Genomic DNA, 25,686 nt, shown 5'->3' with positions numbered 1-25,686 from the left:
TCAGTACATAGTATTATATGGCATTTAAGAAAATTAATCATCTTTTTACTTTTATGTTATGTATAATTTTGTTTTAGGTAATATTACTATATGTAGCATATTCAAAAATGTGAATCTATTTATAATACTTGGAGCTTAAAATACATTTATTGCATTAATTATACTTTTGGTTTTCCTTGAAGTCACCTTTTTCCAAGTTTTATATTTTTTTGTCATTTTCATTATTTTAGATTTCTTAAATGTTAGTTTTTATTTGTGACAGAAAATTTTAAGATATATATGACACCTTCCAATATCTAGCAGTTATTCCCTTGTGATTTGCAATAACATTATATACTAATCTTTTTCTACTTCCTCTGTTAAAAATTTAAGTTAAGTTGAATTTTGACTATTCTACGTTTTTTTTAGTTAAGTACATCCCACATTTTGCAGGCACATATTCTTTGGACCACTCCTCTTTTTACCATATTATTCTAATGTACTACTAACTCCAAACATGGTGAGAGAGATGGATCACTTGTGCTGTGGCTATATCACAAAGAATACCAGCATAAGCATCACCCATTTAAGGAACTGAATATTGTTATTACCATAGTCCCTCATCTTTCGCATAAAATCCCATAATTCTCCCTTCCCCATAAATAAGCACAATATTGATTTTGGTCATATGCATTTCCTTGCTTTCCTTTAAGTTTTATTAAGCATCTTTTACTATACATATCTAAATGATATAATTTAGTTCTGTCTGTTTTGGAAACCTGAAATAAATAAAATCATATATAATTTTGTTCACGTGTGAGTTTTTCTTCACTTGACTTTCTGTTTCACAGATTCAACATGCTGCTACTGGTAGCTATATCCATATAAATATATCTGAATTGACTGCTGCTTTTTAATGCTTAATGCCTTATGTTTCAGAAAATCCTTAAGTATCCCAATGTTATAATGGTATTTTGTTTTCTTCTAGAAACAATATTTTCCATCTTCCCTCTTTAGATCCTTCTTTCAGACAAAACAGATTTACATATATGGTATGAGTAATAAATCCAATTTCTGTTTTCCTTTATGTAGATACCCATAAGAAAGAAGCATATATGCCAAAATTTACATCATATATGAAGTGGTCATATATCTGAATATATTTTCTAGGCTTTTAGCATATCTTATCCTTACCAAATCATCTTGTAAGTACTTTTTTTCAGAGAACATAATTACAAAGATCAATGAAGCATAACATTTCTCTCAACTGTCTTCTATTTTTACCAAAGTAGGCAGGATTCTTCAAAAAATTACTCTGAGAAAACAAGCTAAATTGTAGTAATACCATATATTTGTAGTTATTTTGAAATATAGTAAGAAAATCATCAACTTATTTTCATGATTTACTTGCATGAGTGGTTAAATAAAAGATGTAGAAGAAAAAAATTGTGTGACCATATCCTTAAAGATTTACATACGTGAATATTTATTTTATGGTAATAAAAATTGCAAGGCTATGACCTAAACATTCATATTATTGGTTTAAGATCTCTGTATCTAAATTTGTGTCACTAAAAAATATTATTTTGCCTAGTACTCTTGTAACTTATTAAAAAATGAGAATTTACACATATGTCTTGGAAAAAATTATACATATACTAGTTAGGCTCACTGTCCAAGTGTGTTTCTATTCTGTAACTGTAAATCAAAAGTAGTCCTATATGATGCTTCTGAGAGACAAAATTTCTCCAAGCATAGCTAAAAATGAGAATTCTTTCCCTTTACCTTTGAGTGCCTGATTCTTAGGTTCTATTAGTTTGTAGGTAAGAGGAATAGATATATGAAACCCAATAACAACAGAAATATTAATATTCACACTATATATCCTTCAATTCTGTGACCTACAAGATCTTAGTGATTATACAGTTTCAGAAGCAAACCTGAAAATACTTTACATACACATCACTTCAAAAATACAAACATAAGCCCTATTTATTGACCAAAATGTACTTTCTTGAAAAAGACAAAAAATGGTTTGAATATTATCCCTACCTATGATCCTAGTAATCTTTGATAATTGTTATCTTAGTGTTCTGTTTGTGATAAAAAGAAAAATATTTGCTGGAAAATGTAATGAATGAAGAAAGACAGCTGAAAGAGATTTTACCTAATTATTTTTAAAGGCTTAATATGTTTCATAGTCATAAATAATGTCTTTCAGATATTATGTCAATTTAATATGCCACATGAGGATTTTATGATAGTAATAACAAGCACTAGCAGAATTTGGATGGTCAGTTTAGGAGATTACACATTATTTTTTTAAATGGTAAGCACTTAAATGTGGAAAAATATTGTTTCCATCTATGTGTCTTAATTATTTACAAATTCCATAACTGTATCTTAAGGCACACATTTATGAAAGATAGTCTCTAATAATTTTTTGAAGAACAAAAAAAGTCAAAAATAAAAACAAAGCTAGAAAGGTACACTAATCCAGGATTTAAGACTCTGTAGCCATTCAAAATAAGGTTAACTGCCTGAAGAAAAGTTTGAACTCATTTTGTTTTATAGTTATGCATATAGCCATCTCTGAGACTTAAGAAAATACCAGTTGGACAAATGAAATACTTCATTTTTATCAAGTCTAAATTAACCTATTAAATAGATTATATTATTCATTTTATGGCAACCCCCAGTGATCATAATATCATTAGAAATGTTGAAAAGCCTTCATTAGAAGTTATAGCCCAGCTGGGTGTAGAAGGGAATATCTTAATCCACTGTTTACAATTGTACTTAATATCCATACATGTTTGGTCAAGCTCCCTGGGTGAAGAGAGGAAGGATAGGGAGTGCAGAGCTAATGAGGGCTTTAGAAATAGAGTCCCACTGAGGCTAAACAGGATAGATGAGCCTTGCAGACAAATCCCAAATCTTTTTTTTTTTTCATTACCTTTTCTACTGTGATTCAAATAATGCCTCTTTTCTATTCAGCCCATAACTTCTAGAAACATGTCAAACCATGTTTGCAACTCACAGCTGATAGACCAATAAGCCAAGCCTTAGCCATCACACATAAGACAACACCTCAGACCTCAGAAAGAGATGCCAATAAATCATGCAGACTTGCTCTGTTTGACAGATTGTTAAAAATACTCTTGCAGAATGCTGAAATATAAGACATTCATGCAATCTTAATTTCAAGTAACTTTATACAATCTGTAAAGAGACGCTGACTAACCCACTAAACACACAAATGAAGGAAATACAAATCATGATATATTTACTGTTTCTGCTAAATTTAGGTGAAAAAACTTTAGTATTTGTCATTTAAATTTTTAAAAATTTGATTAAGTTTTTTTTTCCTTGTTAGATATGCAAAAGTGCTTTGGACACATGTAATAAGGAATTTCTTATTTTTAAAAAGGATGGCAAGTATTGCCTGATGCTTCATGGAAATGGTTCAACACACTGTCATCTGTAAATATCAATTGATAATAGGATTGATAAATTTCTCACAGTGATGAATAAAAGATGGCATACAGACTGAAGCACAGTGCCCTCTGGTGCGCATACAACATAAAATAAAAGATTATGCAGCAGTATATCCATATATACCGACACAGACACAAAAATGCAAAACAAAATTTCCTTCTCTGTAAATGCCAAACCAGTATTGTAAACTTCTACCACTAAGAACCAATTCAAAGCTATAACTGGAAATAAAACATTCTTTATGGCAAAGATCAATACAATCTAATTCACTGAGGCAACCACTTGTACACTCCTCTACTTAATGGATTCACTGGGCTTTGCAGAACCAGGTAGTCTTTGTTTGATTTAATATCCGATTTCTTCTGTAAAACTTATTTAGATTTCAAATATGGAGGAGTAATAAAAGTTAAAAGTGACTTAATCCCTTTTTTTTCCTTTCATCTTTGCTATCATGGACTATTCATCTATTTCTTTTCATTCGTTCCATTTCTGTTTCCTACGAATTCTAAATGTACAACTATTTTTCAGGAAACAAATAAATGACTAGTACAAGATAGATTATCATTTGACTCACATAGATAACAGAGAATGGTGTAAGGTAGAAAGGAAAAGCAATACAAGAAAATTCATTCTCATTTTTTGGATAGTTAAAATGAGAAACTCTGCATTAAAGTATACTGGCATTTACTTTAAGACAGCATTCTAAAATTTGGGAGTGATACACAAGTGGTCACCATTACCTATTTTTTTCTCATAAGATGTCACATGTAAAAGAAATATTTTAAATGGTGAGAAAGCATTACTATGGTGCATAGTCAATAATAACCCTTCTGAAACTTTCCCTTAGAGAAACTTATTTACACACAACCTTCAAGGATGATATCTCTGTAATTGCTTTCCCTTTGCTTCATACCTGTATATCTTGTATCTTGTGCTAAATCCCTGCCGGCTTCTGTCCACAAAATCTGTGTATTCCTGTGAGCGATGGAAGGGTCCCTTATCAGAGAGGAGCCAGTCGAAGGGGCTTGTGGCATGCTGATCCGAAACAGCAGCAACTGCTAAAACCCAGCAATGAAGACTCAGTGCTATCCACTCCCATAGAGCCATCAGAGAGAACAATTCAGCACCAGCTCTGCTCCGCCATATCATGCTTCCACTGGGGATTTAGAGCCTTCATTCTCTTAGCTTTCCCTCAACACCTAGACAAAATACACAGGCAATTAGTTAGCCCCTGGAAGGTTCTTTTCTATCAGTTAAGGTGCTGAAGTGACTAGTTTATTCTTTTTTTCTTTTTTCTTTTTTTTTTTTTAGTCTAAGGTAATTGTTTTAAATTAGATAATAACAAGTGAATAAGAAGAAAACTAAAACAACTTATTTTTTCAGAGCTATATATTTTAATACATTTTTTCCTTTTTTATACTAATGAAAAAATAAGTTATTGCATCATAACAGATCCATAGCAATGCCATCCAGTGGATCATTAAAACCTATTGAGGAACAATCCGAACTTTCAACTAATATTCATTTGTCTGAATAAATGTTTTATAAAATTGGGTTCCTTGGAAATAATACATTTAAATACCTAATTAATTTTATTGTAAATTGTGATAGTTACATTTAATTGTTCATTTTACAGTTATTTTAGGGAAATACATTAGAAATTATTTAATATTATTCATGTAATTTTCAGTATCTAGATAAACATGGAATAAACTTGATTCTAAGAATACATTATTATACAATATCTGTGTGTTCATATATATGTATATCTATCAATATAGATACCGATATAAATATAGATAAATAAGTAGATAAATGTGTGAATGTTTGTGTGAGAGTGGATGAAACTGGTGGAAGATGTTTGCATAGAAATTTTTGTTCATTATTCCCTTTGGAACAAATTATTTCCCTGATTATTTAAACAGAATCATAATTAAATAATTAAACTATTCCTAGGTCCTTTAACAGTTTTAAGTGTGCACAGTCTCTTAGTCATAAAGTAAGTGTTAGTACCTGAAAGTTTCTTAAGCATACATAAATTAAGACAATGCAAAATATTCATAAACTATAAAACCACATACATTGTATTACAACCATCCAAAAATAAAGTAGCAAGAGGTACGATAGCAGTGTATAATCCCAGTGTGAAATGGTATGAATAAATTTATGCAAAGTTGTCAATGCAATATCTATACACATGAAAGATGATAGAAATATCTGAATTTCAATTTTACTTTCCTTCCTCATCAATCATTTAAAATAACATCATTCATAACAGATATAATTATGGAGTATATAAATTCTGCCTAGTAGGAAAGTTCTAGTTGGGATAGTTTTAGCATGATCTTTACAATACAAACAAATTCACAAAAATTAAGAAATATTTTAGCTACAGTAGCTACCATGCTTCTCTAATGTTCAGGTAAGGACACTGATAATTTTAATTTTCTACTGTATTCTTATAATTTTTTGATATGAGAGGTATGCAGCAATAATTTTGTAATATACTGTATTCCAGAATAACCATATGAGTGACTTAGGTCATCAGATTCATAATCTTACCAACTACAAAATTAAAGGAACAATATCCACAATATATATGAGTTCCCCAAAATCATGAATTACTCTGATGTGGCGGGAACACCTTCTTTTGGAAACAATATAGGACGTCTTATACACAAAGACATTTTAAAGAGTGATTATCATTAAGTTTTGGAATAGGAGATGTGAGTGTTTGGACTGCCTTCATGGTGTACATGGCACTATCAAATGAGTCAAATCTCAATTTTCAATTCTGCTGAAGAAAATCGATTTTTCAACATATCATTCTTCTTACATGGGAACTATATTATTTAGCTTTAAACATGCTAGTTAATTTACACTCACAAATCAAGAATTATTCATATGTGTAATGGCATATCATAATCTTCCCATGACCAATTAATATTGCTCATCTTTCTTAAGCACACACACATTTCTATTTTGCTAATCAAGTACATTCAAGCTAGCAAAATTTAATCATTGTTACAAAAAGTTATATTTCCTTGTTTCCAATAAGAATCATTTTTAAAATATTTTTAATATTTTTAAATATTAAAAATTCTCTTTAAAAAAAGAATCATTTTTATTTCACACAGAAAGGCAAAATAATTTTTTCAAACCCTACTTGTTTTAAGTTTGTATTTCATACTTAGTCTTAAAGAAAATAGTTTTTAACTGAAAGAAAGTCATGCTATCTGAATACAGTTTTCTTATTGACAAACATAATTGTGCATAAAGATATTACTAAAAAATAATTACTTAATTTTTTTTTAAAAAATCTATTTTTTTAAAAATACATCAACAAACAGAATAGCAAGTTTATAACATCAAGAGATGGTTTACCTAGTGATTAAGAGATTGAGCTCTAGAATCAGACTGCCTGTGTTAAGGTCCCAGCCCCACTATCAACTAAATGTTTTACCTCCAACAAGTTGCTTAACTTCTTTTGTGACTCAGATTCCTCAGCTGTCACAGAGGATCATGTCATCAGTCTGTTACAAAGATTAAATATTTTAATATTTATAAAACATCTAGACTATTATCTAGCATGAGGTAAAGACATGTGGTGTTTCAAAGAAAATTTCATATTGGTATGAAGCCACACAATTATATGCCATAAAATTAAACACAGCTCTTTCTACTGAACCACATGATTTTAGAATATACAGTGTATAAAAATAGGATACAATTGACCTAAAATTCTGTAATTTTTCTACATGTAATTAATGGAAACCCCACATCTGTTGCTTTCATTATCAATTGTGTTGACCATGTTTCATGGTGTTCAAATTTCCTTATATTTCTAAGTAACTTTTATTTTTGTATATTTAGGGTACACAACATGATGTTGTAAAGTACAAGCATATGGTAACATGGTTACTAGGAATGAATAACATGTATCATCTCATATAGTTACCCATTTTAACATATAGATGGTGGCTTTTCATCTTCTTAAATTATGCGTTAGGAACTACCTAAAAATACAACTAATAAGACTGTTAGTATTTGTTTTTCATTATTTCTGTTTTTCTGTATTTCTGATCTAGGTACATGTTGTCACTTTGGTTCAGAAATGAATCTTTCTGAAAGGAATGTTCCCTAATACATGGAAATATCAATCCTGTTCAAATTTAAGGTAAATTTTGGCATGTTTTAATATTTGCGTTTAAAATTTTGTAAAGGAGATCTATAATCTGGGCCCAATGCCTATAATCCCAGATATTCAGGATGGTGAGGCAGGAGGACTCCCAGTTCCAGGAAAGCCTTGGCAATTTAGAAAGATTCTGTCTCAAAATCAACACCAAAAAGGGCTGGTGATGTAGCTCAGTGGTAAAGTGCTCCTTGATTAAACCACTAGTAGCCAAGAAAAGGAGAAAAAAATTATAACAACCAAAATAAGATATCTCACAATAGTTCTACTAAAGTAGGCTTTGAGAGTTTTTCTCGAAGAATTACAAAGCAGGGAGATGGAATTCATAAAAAAAGGCTGTAGGCTTCTAGCCATCCAAAGGACAAATGGACTCAGTTTTCATTAACAAATGGCTTAATTACCTGGCCTGCTACAAAAGAAAGGAAATATACACTTGAATCAACCATGTGTGAGTACTAAACTTTAAATCATTGCTGAATGATGGTAGTTTCTGCATTTGGCCTGAGTTAATAACTATATTAATCCTTATGTGAGAAATGGTTTTCTAATATACTTGCCAATGACAAGTATATTAGTGATTAGTGATTAGAATTCATTAGTGCCTAGCAGAGTGTCTGAATATTTGGAGGTAACCATTGGGTAAACAGCTAGAAGAGATATACTGGTAAGGATTAAAAAGCAATCACCAATTTGCAGTCCCACCAGCAATGTATGAGTGTGCTTTTGTTCCCACATCCTCGCCAACACTTATTGTTGTTTGTATTCTTAATAACTGCCAATCTGACTGGAGTGAGATGAAATCTTAGAGTAGTATTGATTTGCATTTCTCTAATTGCTAAAGATGTTGAACATTTTTTCATATTTTTGTTAATTGGTTGTGTATCTTCTTCTGAGAAGTGTCTGTTCAGTTCCTTGGCCCATTTATTGATTGAGTTATTTGGTTTTTTGGTGTTAAGATTTTTGAGTTCTTTATATATCCTAGAGATTAGTGCTCCATCTGATGTGCTTATAGTAAAAATGTGTTCCCAAATTCTAGGCTCACTATTCACCACACTGATTGTTTCTTTTGCTGAGAAGAAGCTTTTTTAATTTTAATCCATCCCATTTATTGATTCTTGATTTTAAGTTTTGCACTATAAGAGTCTTTCTAAGGAAGTTGGTGCCTAATCCGACATAATGGCAACTTGGGCCTCTTTTTTTCTTCTAATAGGCACAGTGTCTCTGGTGATCCATTTTGAATTGAGTTTTGTACATGGTGAGAGATAGGGGTTTAATTTTATTTTGTTGCATATGGATTTCCAGTTTTCCCAGCACAATTGCCAATAGGAAAGCAGTATGGAGAACCCTTGCAAAACTGAGAATGGAACCACCATTTGACCCGAGTATCCCACTCTGGGATAAAACTGGATGATTGTGACAGGTTTTTTTTTTTTTTTCTTTTTGTGATATACACTCAGATCTTTAGATCTAAATACTACTTTGGCCTCTTTCACTCATTACACATGTCCAGTCAATCTCCAGGTGCTCTGCATTTTTCATTCTGAGAATAAAACCTGTGACTTTTTCTCTACCCCCACTTCACTTGATTGACTCATCCTGTGCTCCATCACTACCACCATCACCTCCAAACTGGTTGATTGTGACAGCTTCAAAGGACTTAAAAACAGCATACTACAAGGCTACATCAATGTTTACAGCAGCACCATTCACAATAGCTAAACTGTGGAACCAATCTATATGCCCTTCAGTAGATGAAGGGATAAAGAAAACGTGGTATATATAATCACAATGGAATATATTCAGCATTAAAAGAGAATAAAATTATGGCATCTGCAGGTAAATGGATGGAGTTGGAGAGTATAATGCTAAGTGTAGTTATCCAATCCTTAAAAACCAAATGCCAGAATGTTTTCTCTGATTTAAGAATGCTGCTTCATAATGTGATTGGTGGGTGGGTGGGGCATAGGGGAGGATTAGTTATATAATTAACATGGCAAACTATTTCTTCTTTTATGTTTGTGTTTAGACTAATTTTTGCTCATATCTAGATTTTTTTCCTCAGGAAATAAAACCCACTCAAGAACTTGAATATTAAAAAAGTTTCATAAAATAACTGCATCAAATGTATTTCTTTTTTATTTCAAATAACATAAAACACATGGAAAAGTTAAAAGATGCAGTAAACACATTCTCCAGCTATATTCACCAATTGGTTATGTTTTATTGCACAATTTTCTCTCTCTTTACTCTGTATAAATTTTTTACAAGTTAAGCAAAGGACTAAAGAAAATTGGCTTGCACATGGTCATACAACAATTTTCAAAATCCTTGTCTTTTTTTTATTTTTTTTTAATTTTTTTTTGGTGCTGGAGATTGAATTCAGGAGTGCTAATTACAGAGCCACATCCCCAGCCTTTCATTTCTTATTTTGAGACAAGGGCCTCACTAAGTTGCCCAGGCTGCTTCTGAACTTGTGATCCTCTGCCTCCTCCATTGCACCCAGCTAAAATATGTTCTTAACTATAATTTTTCAATAGGTTTTCCAGGTAGTTAGCCATCATCTCGATTCCAACTTGACAGAACACATAATATAGAAAATGAGAATAAAAGAGTAGAACTGGCTGACGATGTATCTCAATGGTAAAGTGATTACCTCGTTTACAGGAGGTGCTGGGTTTGATTCCTACCACCATTAAAAAAAAAAAGAAGCAGCACACTTATTAATCACCTGTAATGTGCAAATTCCTGTGAGAAGTTTTGAGTTGGAGGTGGACCACATATATGAATAATACACACTAACTTACTGCTAAGTGAGGAAGGCCATACTTAGCATGCACTGACTACGATCATACATGTTAGAAACCCATATCTTTATTTGCAAAAATTCAATAGTATTCCAACTTTTTTTTTTCTTTTTGTGATATATACTCAAATCTTTAGATCTAAATACTACTTTCACCTCTTTCATTCATTACACTCCACTGAATCTCCAGGTGCTCTTCATTTTTCATTCTGTGAATAAACATGTGACTTTTTCCCTACCTTCACTTCACTTGACTGACTCATCCTGTGCTCCAACACTACCACTATCACCTCCAAACTGGTTGATTGTTACAGCTTCAGAGGCAATCTTCTGAACATCTAATATGGCTTACTCTAATCTGTTCTTTTTACTACACTTAAAGTTTTCTTACTAAACACTTAAATCTGAATAGATCACTTCTTTACCCCACCTAGGTAACTGCAGACTTTGCCTTCTGGACCACATCTAAATTTTGAAATAATTCATGAAACTCTCTTCCTTTGCTTAATTCGTTATCTACAGCTTCCCTATGTGAGTGCATTGTTACCATCATCAACCAAACACCAACTTGCCTCAGTCACAATTTCTCAAATTCACCTTTCTCTCTCAGAATCTTTGCTTATGCTGTTTCTTCTGTGGGAAATACCATTTCTACTTGGACACTTTCTCCTCACAAACTTGACTTACCCTGGAATCCTTAGACTAGATCGCTACTTCATCCACAAAGCTTTTTACAACACTGCTGGGTTGTCTGGTCATTCCCCAGTCACTTATTATGGCACATTTACACTGCATGTTTATTTCTATGTTTTGTTTATTCACCTGCATATCTTTCTCCCCAATAATTACAGTCATTTCAGGGTAAAACAATTTTTTTCTTATTTTAATAGGAATTGAACATTGGTTAGCAACGTTCCTGACATAAAGTGGCTTAATAAGTACTGGTTGAATGAATGATGAAATGGTGATTAAGTGCTACAGTGAAGTATAATGAGCTTCTGGATGACATGTGAACTAAACTAGAGGAGGATAATACTTTTGAGAGTTGAAGATATTGAGAAAATGGCATTTTGAGACAATGATTTTTATGTTCACATTGGAAGCATAAATGACATGTTCAACTAGTATCAAGGCAAAACATTCTTAATATTAAGTTATGAAAGACAACAATATAATACATCAAAATAAATTAGTGGCATTAGGCACAATGAGGTATTATTGTGATTATGTATATAATTGTAGACAAAATAACTTTTTCACTCTGTACTATAAATTCTAAAGTTATGAAAAGTCAAGCATATGTTTAAGAAAGTTTAACATAGGTTCTAGTAAAAAAAAAAGAGTCAAATAAAAATCTTCTCACTGAGAAGCACAGTATATTTTTCACCATGTTTTCACTCTTGAATTAAAAGAATAATAATATAGAAATAGCACTTGAATACTTTGTCCCACATTGGAAGGTCATAATACTGACAAGAACTTGAGTGAAGTCCCCTAACTTCATATGGGTGTAAACTAGCATGATACTTACACTATTTTCACACACATGCACAAAGTCAACATGAGTTGAGAGTTTCACATATGCCAAGCATATTATTAATAATTACTTATTTCAAATTTTTATATATACAATGTGGTAGATATTAGTTTTTCTAAAAATGAGATAAAAAGTAAATAAACATGCCACAGAATAAGGATTCTATGGTACTATTCTTGAATTCAAACCGAATACTGTACTCTTCCTGTTGTATACCATACCACTACCTAGTTAGAACTGATTGCAGATAGGAAGTTACTTATTAGTGTTTTGTTTTTGTTTTTGTTTTTGTTTTTTGCCATTTCAGAGGACAGTAAAACTTAAAATATAAAAAAAATAAATGAAAATTAAAATGACATTTTAAATAGAAGAATATTATGTCAAGTTATTATAAGCAAGTGATCTGATTAATTACATAGGGATTTTCATGAAGTATATGCTTTGTATAATTTAATGCTTTTTATGAGGGTAATAGTTTAAATCAGCTAATATGATTTAATATTTTTAAACATACTATAAACTCAAAAATCATAAAAATATGTTGTTCAGATTATATCTGCTATTTTTTAGGTTGAAAAGTATAGCCATTTAATCTGTTCAGAGAAATTGCAAGATTAATCAAATAGGCTTTGATTACACAAACCTTACCATATATTATTTTATAGTACTACTAAAAGAAAAAAATTACCCAATATTCATATACAGGTATCTCAAAATATGAGTAGGTATGTCTCAATTGGGCACATAATAACATTTCAGTAAATGAGATGATTTGTAGTGTTTTGCTGAAATGCAATCATAAAATTTGAATAAAGTCAGTTTTTTTATGTTCTCACACATAGCAGAAAATGACACATCTATAGGCCATTTTGAAGAGGTGGTTGTTTGTTAATTTTAATGAACAATAGTATGAAAACTCAGGACTGTAGCCAAAACATGTATACTTATAACATTGTTGGCAAGAAACATCCCTGAAGGTTTAAAAAAAAGAAAAGAAAAATGATTTAAAGGCACCGATTTTCTGGAACAACAGTAATGCTGAAATATTAAATTTGAAGAACACATTCAAACCTATGTGGGCAATATATATACATATATATATGTATATATATATACATATATATATATTATTATTTTTATTTTGAGTGTTCATGACTTGCATATAATCTATAGCTAGATAAAAAATAAGAGTTTCTTTATTCAATGATTTACATGATCACTTTATTATGCATTACTTTACTGTTTTAGTGAAATAATAATTATGGTCCACAATGTTAGATTCAAAATGGCCTAAACTTGTTCTTTCTTAATCTAAACATTGATTACTTCGAGCTAATGAACTTCAAAATAGCTTAATATACTAAAATTTGGTAAATAAATCAAATAATTCATGAATTTATACAATCTTGCATACACTACACAGTGTGAGCTATTTTCTATACAAATAGGTAGTATTCTTTTTCTGTATTTCACCAGGAATATGGAGGAATGGTTGCTTGATCTCTGAGCTTCTATTTAAATAAACGATGATACCCAGAAAAGTCAATTACTCTGGCTTTTAGTTATACAAATTATTATTGGATATATCTAGGAGTTATAACAAAATTTGTTTTTCCTTATGCATTGATAATTCTTTCAGAAATTCAAATGAATTTGTAAAAAAGAAACATAATTATAAATACTAATAATTCCTGAAGCAGAAAGATATCCTTCAACTCCTGAATTTATCCAATCATGGACTACTACAATAAAATAAATGGAATAGACACTTATTTGAATTAGCAATTCCTTTTGAATTTTAAATTATAACAACCTCATAATCCTTAGAAGATTGTAGGTGGGGAATTATTAAAATTAAGTATATATTAGATACACTTCCATTCATGAGTCTACTAAAATTTTACAATATTACTGCTTCTATCTGTCTTCTTTAACATCCTTTTTCATGACTAGGGTACAGGCAATTGCTGGCAGGGGTTATGTTTCTGTAATCCTTTTGCCCCTAATACACAGTATACCATTTTTTGCACATAGTAAGTTTTTGGAACATATACTTAATTGCTCCTACTTTTTAATTTTTTTTTTTAAAAATGTCCATTTTTAATTTTATGAACAACTTCATTATACCTGCTTACACTCACAGATAACCATTATATTTATCTATTAGCAATGCATTATTATTGTACATTTTTTGCTTTTTTTTTCTCTTCTGTTTTTTGTCCCTTAAAAGACCTGATCTTCCTTGTTTTAAATCACATTGTGCTAGGTAAGGCTGGCCTTAGAAGGGCATCCTTTTAGCCATTTCACTGTGTTAAACCTGTATTCCAGAGGGTCTCTCTCCTTATTTATTTTAACTGCACCAGCAATACAGTGCCTCTGAATTACAGCTTTAAGTGTTTTCCATCTTAATGAGGGTGAGTAGTCCTCTGAGGAGTATATACTGCAAAGAGAACTAATCTTCTACTTGATCCTGTCAATACCATCTTGTCCTACCAATAAAGAGGAAGTTAAATGCTGCTACCTAATGGTAGAACTGATTAGAAAAAATGAAGAGAAGGTGAGTTCTATTCCCTAATTCTGTCCAGCACACAGAAGAAATGATTCTTAAAAGACATCCGTGACTGTATGACCAACATGATTCTGCAACCTGTACACTCAGAAAAATGAGAAATTATACCCCATCTGATTCAAATGTATGATATGTCAAGATCATTGTACTGTCATGTCTAACTAATTAAAACAAATTAAAAAAAAAAAAAACACCAACATGTATAAAGGCAAAAAAAAAATAGAGAATAGTGTTACCTTAGATTAGGTGGAGGGAAGTGAAAGAGGGGAAGGCAGGGGATGTGGAGATAAGAAAGATAGTGGAATGAAACAGACATTATTACTTTATGTATATACGTGATTGTATGACCAATAGGATTCCACAATATGTATTTCAGAAAAATAAGAAATTATATCCCATCTATGTATGATATATCAAAGTATATAAGTGCATTCCAACTATAATTGTCATGAATAACTAATTAAAACAAATAAAAAATTTTTAAAAAGTAAAAAAAAAAAGACCACAGTATAAGTTACTTGGATTATCTAATAAATATAAAATATCACATTGTTTTCATATAAGTAAGTGGTCATACAACAAAAATGTTTATAAGATTTGGATTGTACCTCAGTTTAATTTAAAAGGAAAATGGGCAGGCACTAAAGAGCAAAGGTAGGGCTGTGGTGTAGCTCAGGGGTAGAGGGCTTGCTTAGTATCAAAAAAGTCCTGGGTTCCGTTCCATCTCCAGAATTGCAAATAGAAAAAGTAAATTAAAGGATGTTTAGAAAACATGTTTAGATTGGAAAAATCTAATTTAAAATGATAAGTAAATTGACAAAGATCTCTCCTTGATTTGACTACCTAGTCTCCTCTTAATTTTCCTTTCCTAATGGCTCAGCTAAGTAAGATTTACTTACTCACCTTCCATATATGGACATACTTTTTACCTGATTGGGTTCCTCATTCTCAGCAGTACTTCAGGTAATGTCTAATAGCTCTGCCCTGTCTTTAGCAAGAGTCCTGATGGGTGGGGTTAACCAGAATCCTCCTTACCCCTGATATCTCCTCTTGATCATGTTCTAATGACTTGACTCCCATATTAACATTTGGATATACACTCCCCATTTTGCTTATTGTTCTCACAATTTTGTCAAATATCGCTTTCCAACTATAATAGTCTATTTTAAGCTGGGTGGTGGCCAATGGCTATAATCCCAGCTACTTGGGAGGCTGATATAGTAAAACTGCAAGTGTGAGGCCAACCTGGCAATTTAAGAAGACCTATTCTCAAAACAAAACAAACAAAAAAAGGCTGGGGATTCCGGAGCTCAGTTTTAGATTACTTGCCTAAGCATGCATGAGGTCCTAGGTTTGATCCCCAGTACCACAGAATAAATAAAACCCCATTTTAATGCCCCTCTTGAATAAAGTCTATTTTATTATTCTTTAACAAGTGTCAGGATATACAGAGCAGGAGAAAATTATTATAAGTAATATATTTTACAAAATAGTGAAATAGAAGACAGTTTAAAAATAAAGATTACAAGAATCTACATACAAGCATGGGATAGAAATAATGGTTGCAGATGTCAAAATTTAATAGGCAAAACCAAAAACCATTCATTCTTTTTTTTTTCAGATTCTGATAACAGAATGCATTCTAGTTGGTGAGAATAAAACATTTCTTGTCATTAAAATAATTTTATCACATGAATGTCAATTTGAAGGAAATTTGAGAAATATAGCTAATTTTAAAAAGTTTTATTCAGCAACATGCTATGTGCAAATCTATTCAAGTACAAAAAAAAAGACAATTATTGTCTTGTCTCTGCATTTATGGACAGTGTTCTCAGTTTCAGTTTTGCTAAGCTTTGGGAATTTTTTTAAGGTAATACTGGATAAAGCCTGAAAGTCTGACACTTGTTCAGCAAAGATATTCATATTGCTCTAATTAAAGGCTTACCCACAGTCTAGGAGAAAGATTCAATACTGACATAGACTTAGGAAACCTTAGAATTTTGTCACTAACCAAACAATACTCTTGATTTATAATGAATCCAAAATTTATCCTTGAGTTTAGCAAAGCTACAAGGTGAGTAAGCTACATAAGTAGGAGTTATTTTTCTAAGAAGCATAAATAACCAATAAAATACTACATTTAAGGAAATTTCAAAGAAGATTCAGAAAACTTTAAAAATTTTTTTAATTATTTAGACCATGGGAAAAATTTAAAATTTCAAAATAATGGACTTAGATTGTTTTCATCCTGTAAATGAAAAATTAAAAGTTCAAATTTTCTAATCCAGGAGTCTGTGATTATTAATATTGTTAGTAACTCCTCAACTTGTCCTCTTCCTGATTAAGAATATCATTTACATGACAGAATAATAATTCCTTTGCTGTTTAGGCAACACAAGGCAGGGATTTATGTCTGTTTTGCTCCCGATGCATCTCATGCACAAACAAGATTCCTGGCATATAGAAGCTTCCCGCCCTCCCCCAAAAAGAAGTTATTGATGAATGGATAGAAGAAGAAAAATTACATTTTTAAAGTAAATCTTTAGAGTAGTAATCTGATATTTTCTAATTTTAATTGCGAAAATCAAAAGGAGTAACCCATTAAAAATGTTTCTGTTAGAAAAAAGCTAACTTTTTTAAATTAAAAAATACACATTAAGATAACAACTAACTCATCCTCAGGGTTTTCATGACTTCATTCTCAGAATCGTCTTGATTACTCCCCTTCATGTTCATAGTTATTGTTTAATAACATAGATAGAAAATTCAGTCTTTATTGACCTTTCTCTATACTGGGGAATCACTCTTCTTCTTTCAGGGAGAAAGGTAGTCTAATGACATGTCTGATTCTGACAAAATCAAAATCGAACATGTGTGAAAATAATATGAGTGATGAAGCATTACATTTGCTTTAGTGGATTAATTAAAACTAAGTATGTTCCAAATAACAACAAAAATATCCCCACAGTACCTTATGAGCAATAGCTATATTTTCATTGTTGTATTCCCAACATTTTCACCAGTGTACACAATTCATTGGATATCCAATACATAATTTTTAAAGGATCCAGAGTAACAGAACAGGTAATCTACAAGCACACCAATTCAACATCAAGTATTTAAAACTTTATCTGCCAGTTTCCAATGCTCTCTGAACCCTCCTCTAATAAAGCATAGCAGACTGTGCATATTTCTCTTTAGCAATGAACCTTAGCACATTTTAGTTGAGAGATGCTCATATAGTCCTTGTTTTCTCAGGGTAGTTAGCCTTATAATTCCTGATGTTGGTAATATATTCTGGATGGTCTAAGTATTTTTTTCTAATGATAAGCATTAATTTACATCATTGTTCTTCAACATATGATTTGGAGAACACTTGATATTTCCAAGGACCTCTCTTATATTGGTTCAAGTAAACTGACAACTCAATTTAACCCACACTGTTTTCTAACTGGAAGGTGATAAGATTCAAATTTCTTAAGAAAAGCAAGGCAAATGCATATGAAAATAACATATATGAAATATATATGTTGAAAGATAGTTTTTATATAAAATTTTGAAGGAAATTATAAAAAAAAGAATAAATGGGAATTAGTATGTCTGAATACCGAGACTATTGAATATTAGCGATAACCACCATATAATGTACATACTAAATGATAAAGTTTAAAATCATCTTATCTGAACTTGTCCTAAGATATCTTCTGAAAAATAATCACAGGAATTACTGTTAGTAGACTTATCTTAGCCCAAAATTATATTAAAGATACATTTTAATGAACAGTTAATAATTATTTGGTTTCAAATTCTGAGCAAAGAAATTATCAGCTTCAGATTTCAGCAAAATCAATAGCGAAACAGTAATAAAACATGTCAAGTTTTATCAGTTCTGTAATGAAAGAATCAGGTGGGAATAGATTACCCTTTGTTTATCTTATGTAGTCAAGATTATTGAAGAAAGAGAAATATTTTTCATAGTTAATCACAGCAGTTTATATTAGAGTTGTTGGCTTCTTAAATCAGAACTGATTTTCTTAAATAGCAGCTGTCAAGGACAGATTTAAAAAGCAATAATGAAGGGAGTGATCTTTCATATTCATCCTGGCCTGTCCTTAAATGAATGAAACTTATTATTTGGTCTTTCAAATGGGCTGAAAAAAAGAGATATGTTAAAGTTTCTGAATTTCATGGCTGGATAAAAGAATCAAATAAAAGCCTACCAGAATTTATTCTAAGAGTAAACTCGGATTCTGGGGATTATATTCCCACAATTGTATTAGAATTCAAATACAGTGTTGTATACTACTTTGTTGTCACAATAAAGATTGCTTTATGCTTAAATGCCAATAGTATGTCCTTCATACATATGTTCTGAAACAAGGAGTATTGTAGCACAAATGTATGTGTGTGGCCAGGGGAGGGAGAGGGAGGGAGTTGGGGAGTTCTGTAAATCCATAGCTATGGATTTTTCACTCAAAGGTGAAAAAGCTAAAACAATTATATTAATAAAAACAAAAGTCTTAAGACTAATTCTAAGAGTTAGTGCCCTTTAACAAATTCCTCAGGTATCACTCATATTTAAATAGGAAGTTCCTGTTTCAATTCTTACAGAATATGGTTCATTTGTCTTAATTGCCATTAAATAAATAAATAATGCTGTCTTCAAGTGTCCATGGATGACAGGCTGTACCTTCAATAAGTATATCTTATGATTCTGGAAAACACATATTCCATCATCATTGCTTTTTTTAAATTCATTTTTAACTATAGATAAACACAACACCATTATTTATTTTGTGAGGTGCTGAGGATCGAACCCAGTGCCTCCCATGTGCAAGGCAAGCTCTCCAACACAGAGTCACAACCCAAGCCCATCATTACTTTTTAATAATATATTTTGTTTTAAATAATTAGTTGTTTAAAAAGTTGAGTTTGTTTCAAGTAAAATTAGTGTTAAGGAACAAAAATTCTAATTGCAGCTGCTGTTGTTAATTGGTAACTCCTTTTGTACTGGAAGCTTTGGTCTTCTTATTTTTTCATAGTACAGTCTTGAAAATAATACTGTCGTATTTATCAAATGTACTCTGAGCTGGATGGATGGTAAGAAATTCTACTACTAAAAAGTTGTGTCATTCAGTTTATATAGAATAGTCTATATAATTAGATACATACTAATTTTAAATAGGAAGTTCCAGTTTCAATTAAATTATATAGAGTTAGTCTGTATTTTACATATGCTGTTATCTACAAAACAAAAGTTGAGAAAAGTATGCTTTAATTATCCTAAGGCAGTATTTTGTACAACTTGTCAGCATGATTTAGAGTGTGTATATTACTATGCACAATGATTATTACTATTTAAGAGGTATGCACTTTTATATAGAGTTCTTCATGTCTGTGTAAACATCTACAGAGCTCAGATTTCAAACCAAAGACATGAAAGGCACTTGAATATATTATCTACCCCAGGAACTTCCTGATTACATTAATTTTTTTCTATATTTACTTTAGCTATAACAGAAGGGCTGCTACACACAATAGTAAATTGCATATTTAAAAGCAGTAGAACTTATATCTTAAAATTAGATATGTATCAAAATATTACACAGAACCTAAGAATACTCAACTTGAATAAACATATGTGACTTGTAAGTATGATATTTTGAGTAAACACATAAATGTTCAAATCTATTCTTCAATTTACTTTTCCAGACTGTCATGTTTATTATAGACATTATCTGAAACATTTTATAGAAAAATTTTATGTGTGTGAGAGTGTTTAATGCACCTATAAATTAACAATGTGCTTATATACTAGCCACTAGTTGACACAGAGAAATCACAAATGCGTGATTACTCAATTCTGGTCTTCCCAACACTAGATTGTTTTTTAATAGTGTAATATTCTAGAAATAGCTTTGAAAATTAACAAAATGCAAGAGTCCAGAAAAGTTAATAAAAAATAGCTCAATCCTGATGAGGTTGGCTGATATTCACAGAATTCAGGAAGAATAAGTCCATCTATAAGTATTCTTTCACAATAAATCTATAATGGAATTTAAATGAAACACACCATTATGAGAGAATAATTCTTACACAGCAGAGAAATACATTTGAATGTAATGTTCACATATTTATTAATTTAATGAATAAATGTGTATTTTATAGATTTAATTTGCCAGAACTATAATGTGGTGGTTACTTTATTAGCTATTAAAGGGAATCTGTTATGCTTTGGGTGCTCCTAAAGGCATCCACATCTAAATAAATTAGGGCTCAGACATTAAAAGAAATACTTACAATAAAATTAAAAGTAAAAATAGGTCTTACTGAAGATGAATACCCTTTTAACTCTAAAATAAGTAAAATAAATGTTTTGTGGAATAGTGAATTATGATTATTATTAAATAACATTGAATATAGAAGAATGAGAGTTTATAAAGTTTCTGGATTTAGTAGACTGCATATCATTATGCCATATCGCAATTTATATTTTGGGGTTAAAAATAAGCATTTAATACTTTATTTTAAACATGATGAATAGAGAAGTGGATTCATAGATTATAAAATATGTATATATGGAGACTATAACTATATAGGTATCCAAGTGAGTAACTGGAGATAAATATCCTTGATAGCTCATCAATTATTCTTGGAAATGATAGTTATAAAAGCCTTACAGTATTATTGATGAGGATATTTAATGACCAGTATGAAATTGTTACAGTGGCTATTTGATACAAAGAAAAAAGAAAGAAGGAAAGAAAGAAAGAAGGAAGGAAGGAAGGAAGGAAGGAAGGAAGGAAGGAAGGAAGGAAGGAAGGGTGGGACAGGCCTGAACTTCCAGGTAGATTTCCTCAGTAGAAAGGCCATTAGTGTTCATGATTAAATTTCATCTTCAGAGACTTGGGTTCCTTTTTATAGGATAGAATAAACATTTTGCACTATCCCTTACTTTTACAAGTAATATCATGCATTAGTAATCCATAATATTCAGTCACATTTTTTTTTGTTCTCCTTAAGAACTTAGGAATTGTAGACATTTAAGTAGTAAAATGGCATCGTGCAATGGTGGTGCATGCAGAAATGGGTCAATCACATTGCTAAGTGTTTAAATGAAATTATCCAAGTAGTTGTGAAATTAAAACACCAAAGATGTCAGATGTTACCCTAGTTAATTAGGATAATCTTAATGTGAGTTTATAAGAAATGTTAAAAATTAAAGTCTACCTTTTTTCAAGTTTCTCCATTTTGATGTTATTATGAGTATATTTCCATGTTCTTTTTAAATTAAGAACAGAGATCACCAAGTTGATTATATTTATCTTCTAAGAAATGAGATTTTCCTCAAATTAAATGACACTAAGAAGTCAATCACGAGCAACTATCCTGTAAAAGTGACTATTCTTCCAGAAGGACATTGATGTCAGATAATTATACTATCAAAAAGAACTAATGTGTCTCAGGAAGAGTATTAGTTCAAGTTTTTAATTACATAGTATCAAAACAAAAGATACTGCTGAACCTTATACTTGATACTAACATTAGAAAAATGTTTAGATAATATTAACTTTATGTGAAGATATACCATTACATAAAACCTAAATAGTATCTTTTGAAAAATATCTTTTTGTCTTTTGTTTTCATAAAATGTATCTCCCCCCTACACACACTTTTTTTGGCTTTCCCTTTCAAAGCATCCTCTCCTTTTATATCATTTCATCCACAACTCTCTAAAGTACAGGTCATTTTATCCACAAGGCATAAGAAAAGTAAATGAAAGTGGTCAGAAAGTCTTACTAGGATCTCTCAGAACTAGAAGTGAAATTCAGGAAAAAATATAATCAACCAGCACTCTTGTTCTCACATTAACCCATTATAGCACATGAAAGAGTGCTTCATTAATCATAATGAATACACAAATACCTTAGGCATAGGTTTTAAGAAAGTTAAGTTTGTGGTAAACTTGTTACAAATTGCTATTACTTTCCCATTTGTGTCAGAACTCTATAAATATTAATATCCAATTTTCTAAATTACTGAAAATTTTATATGCTTAAGCTAATCACTAGTTTTCATTTTAAAGATAATATTAAAAAAACAACAGCAGGAAATATGCATATTTTGATAATGAACATCAAAGTGTGGAAAACACACCAGTTGTGTTCTTTGCACTTGGAGAGAAAAACACGCAAAGCAACTATTCTAAAAAGAAATTCCACTTTTATTAAGAACAGAAATCTAGGAGCACAGCTAATGGTAGAACTTGTAAATCTTTGTACCCATGTAATATGTATATGACACACACCCACTTTGAGTTCAATGGTTTCTTCCTGCTCAAGTTTTATTTACTTAACTATAATATATCAATCATTTTTTTCCTGAAAATCAATATATACTATAGTTTATATAAGAAAAACACTTTCCTATTAGAATGTTGAGTTTTTTAAAGAAAAGTTTCCATGAGAAAATGGAATCACATAGTATTATCTGATTAAAAGATAAATGCAATTGATCATCATACGTTATCTTGTCTATTTCATTTGAAAACAATAGTAAAGCAATATAGATTTAAAATAAACATCCCCATCGATCCAAAAATGAGTATATGTTTACACACATGTGTCTATACACACACACATACACAAACACACACACAATCATATTTACTAAAATTAATTCCAGAGGACAAAATAAAGAAGAATTGAGAAATTGGAATGCATTGATGAATTATTTTCTCCATTAAAGTAAAAACTACTTTTTGCATCAAGCTAAAAACAGCACTATAACTTTGCAATTCTGCAACCTAAAGTTAATATTACCTTTCTTATTGTTCAAAATTTTATCAGTGAGCCTTAACAAGCAGAAAAAACATTGATCAGAGATCAATAATTATTGATTAACAAATGTAAGCACTAAAAATGTTTTCAGGAAAAATTTTAAAAAACAGATTTTTTTTTTTTTGAAAACAGAAAGTATTATTACCAAATTGAACAGTTTTAGGATTGTGTCTTAGCAATATATTTTTGCTTCACTTTGTGGAAACTCCAGACTTCCTTAACATGTAAACCAAACATAACAAAACAATATCAATAGCATTAACAAAACTTATTAAACGTTAAAAAAAAACCATTCTTTTAATTCGGTTAAATCTGGATACTAGAAGAAACTTACAGGCTGTTCAATTTACAAATATACAAAACTTTGAGTTTAAAAAGGTTTATTTGGGGAAGAGTTCACATAGTTTTCTGATTTGATTTATTTTTTTTTTTCAATTTCCCAACTCTTTTCTAAAACAGAAGATGTCTATATTGGGGTCATATAGAACACTGCCTGGGGGGAGCTCTTCTTTTCTCATACTGTTTGACAATCAAACCCACCCCTAACCCCATGATTTTTTTTTCCAAGATGGAGAAGGTAACACAAAAATATCCATAGAACATTTCTCTAAGGTAGTCAAAATTATTTTTCCAGTTCCAGATGCCCTTAGTAGTTATCCAATTGTCCTTTATATATTAAGGCCTGTGACCTTAGTAAGAAGCAACGTTTTAAGGCATTTCTTGAACTTCCATCTTCCATATTTCATTAGGGTTTATACATCTCTTCCACTAACTCTACTTTTCCTATCTCTTCCTCTCATCTCGGTCTAGCTTATGATTTTTGTAACACTGATAAACATTTAAATAAGTGCATGTTAAAATTTAAATGAATTCATGTTAAGCATTTAAATGATTTAAAGGGATTTATGAATGTTAATATTAAGAAGTTATACATCACAGCAGAACCATCTGGAAATAAATATAGTCCATCACATAAAACAGGGAAAAATCATCACAGGATGGGTCAAACACAGGTTATATGGTTGTTGATGAAATACAGAGACATTCATTCCTTACCTGCTTAACTGCATGATGGCAAACAAATCTAAATAGCACATAAAAGGAAAAGTCCCCCGAATCTGAATCATCTGTCTTCCACGCTGCTGTGACAGTTTTATATCCTGGTGCTTTCTTCCTTGCTTATATACATTTGACTCGCTAGAATATTTGTGAGCAATCCTAGGGTTAATTTGTAACCCTGGTCACCTCTTCCTGTTTTCAAACAGCCGGTTGGTGTCTCACACAGCTGGAACCATGCATTTTATCTTCGGAAGTAGAGCCTACCCTGCGATTCCCTGCCAGACTCCCATTAGAAAGAGGTCCCTGCTTTAAAGGACTGATCAGGGTCTCGACCTGGAGCAAAGTAAAAGGCTCTCCAGTTCAACTCTTAGGGACTAGGAGAACAGCCATCAGAGACTTCAACTCTACCACCGTTTGGCTACAGAACCGGTAGAAACCCTCGGCCAAGAAGCACCACCCTCTCTCCAGTGGACGCCAGACCCAGGTCCTCCCACTTCTCGCACCCCCTCCAGAAAGGGGAGGAGGCGGTAAAAGACCAACTTTGAAGTGCATATAATATACACTAGGCAGCTCCCAAACCCTCACTTTTTTTGCTTTTAACTTCAACCTGATTTTCTAAGCCCCAGCTCCAAGTTGAAATCTAACTCTTTCCCTCACCCTGCCACCCTCCAGATTCTTGGGAGTTGATGGAGGAAGGCGAGGAGTGCTGATCATCAGCAATTCAACACTAATCCTGGGAAGTCTTCAGCAATTTTAAGTCCTACTAAGCGATCGGATGAAGTTGGATGAAGACAACGGTTAAGATTTTGTAAAACATACATACTACAAAGCGTCATTTCTTAGACACAGCTCATTAAAAATAATAAATAAATATTAACGAGGAAAGGTATTGAGAGATTCCAGGAATCGCCAAGTCTGTCCTCTCCTAAAAAAAAGGTTGTGGCCAGAGGTAGGTTCCACTCTGGAAGGATGAAAACCCCTGCCAGCCCCACTCTCCAGGGCTGCAAATGCCCATAACCCAGCCGACGTTCGCCGCAGGGGCTGAGTGCGGAGCCTGCGCTAGCTGGTCAGCGCCAGGGACACGGCTCCTCCCCGCGCGGGTCATTCCCACCCCAGCACCAAGCCTAGGGCCAGCCAGTCAACCAGGTACTTTGCCCTCCACGCTCCCTGTGCCCAGGTGGCTCAGGTATCGCCAGGAGCTGCGGACAA

General features: G+C 31.7%; 1 protein-coding gene across 3 annotated transcripts in view; it reads right to left on the bottom strand.

The window, feature by feature from the left end:
- Window positions 1–25,686, bottom strand: part of Brinp3 (BMP/retinoic acid inducible neural specific 3) — a 375,650-nt gene that overhangs the window by 347,623 nt on the left and 2,341 nt on the right. For 2 of the 3 annotated variants that reach the window (XM_015491686.2, XM_048809819.1), the window contains exon 2: window positions 4,391–4,676. In XM_015491686.2, coding sequence (XP_015347172.1) covers window positions 4,391–4,626 — 236 coding nt within the window. In that variant the 5' untranslated portion in view covers window positions 4,627–4,676. Of the gene's footprint in view, window positions 1–4,390; window positions 4,677–24,474; window positions 25,280–25,686 lie in introns of those variants that run through there. The other variant, XM_048809818.1, reaches the window with a different exon arrangement.

Source organism: Marmota marmota, unplaced genomic scaffold (genome assembly GCF_001458135.2).
Source record: "Marmota marmota marmota unplaced genomic scaffold, marMar, whole genome shotgun sequence".
NCBI classification, from domain to species: Eukaryota; Metazoa; Chordata; class Mammalia; order Rodentia; family Sciuridae; genus Marmota; species Marmota marmota.
The sequence above is the reverse complement of the archived record's forward strand: the minus strand, read 5'-3'. Positions and strand labels throughout refer to the sequence as shown.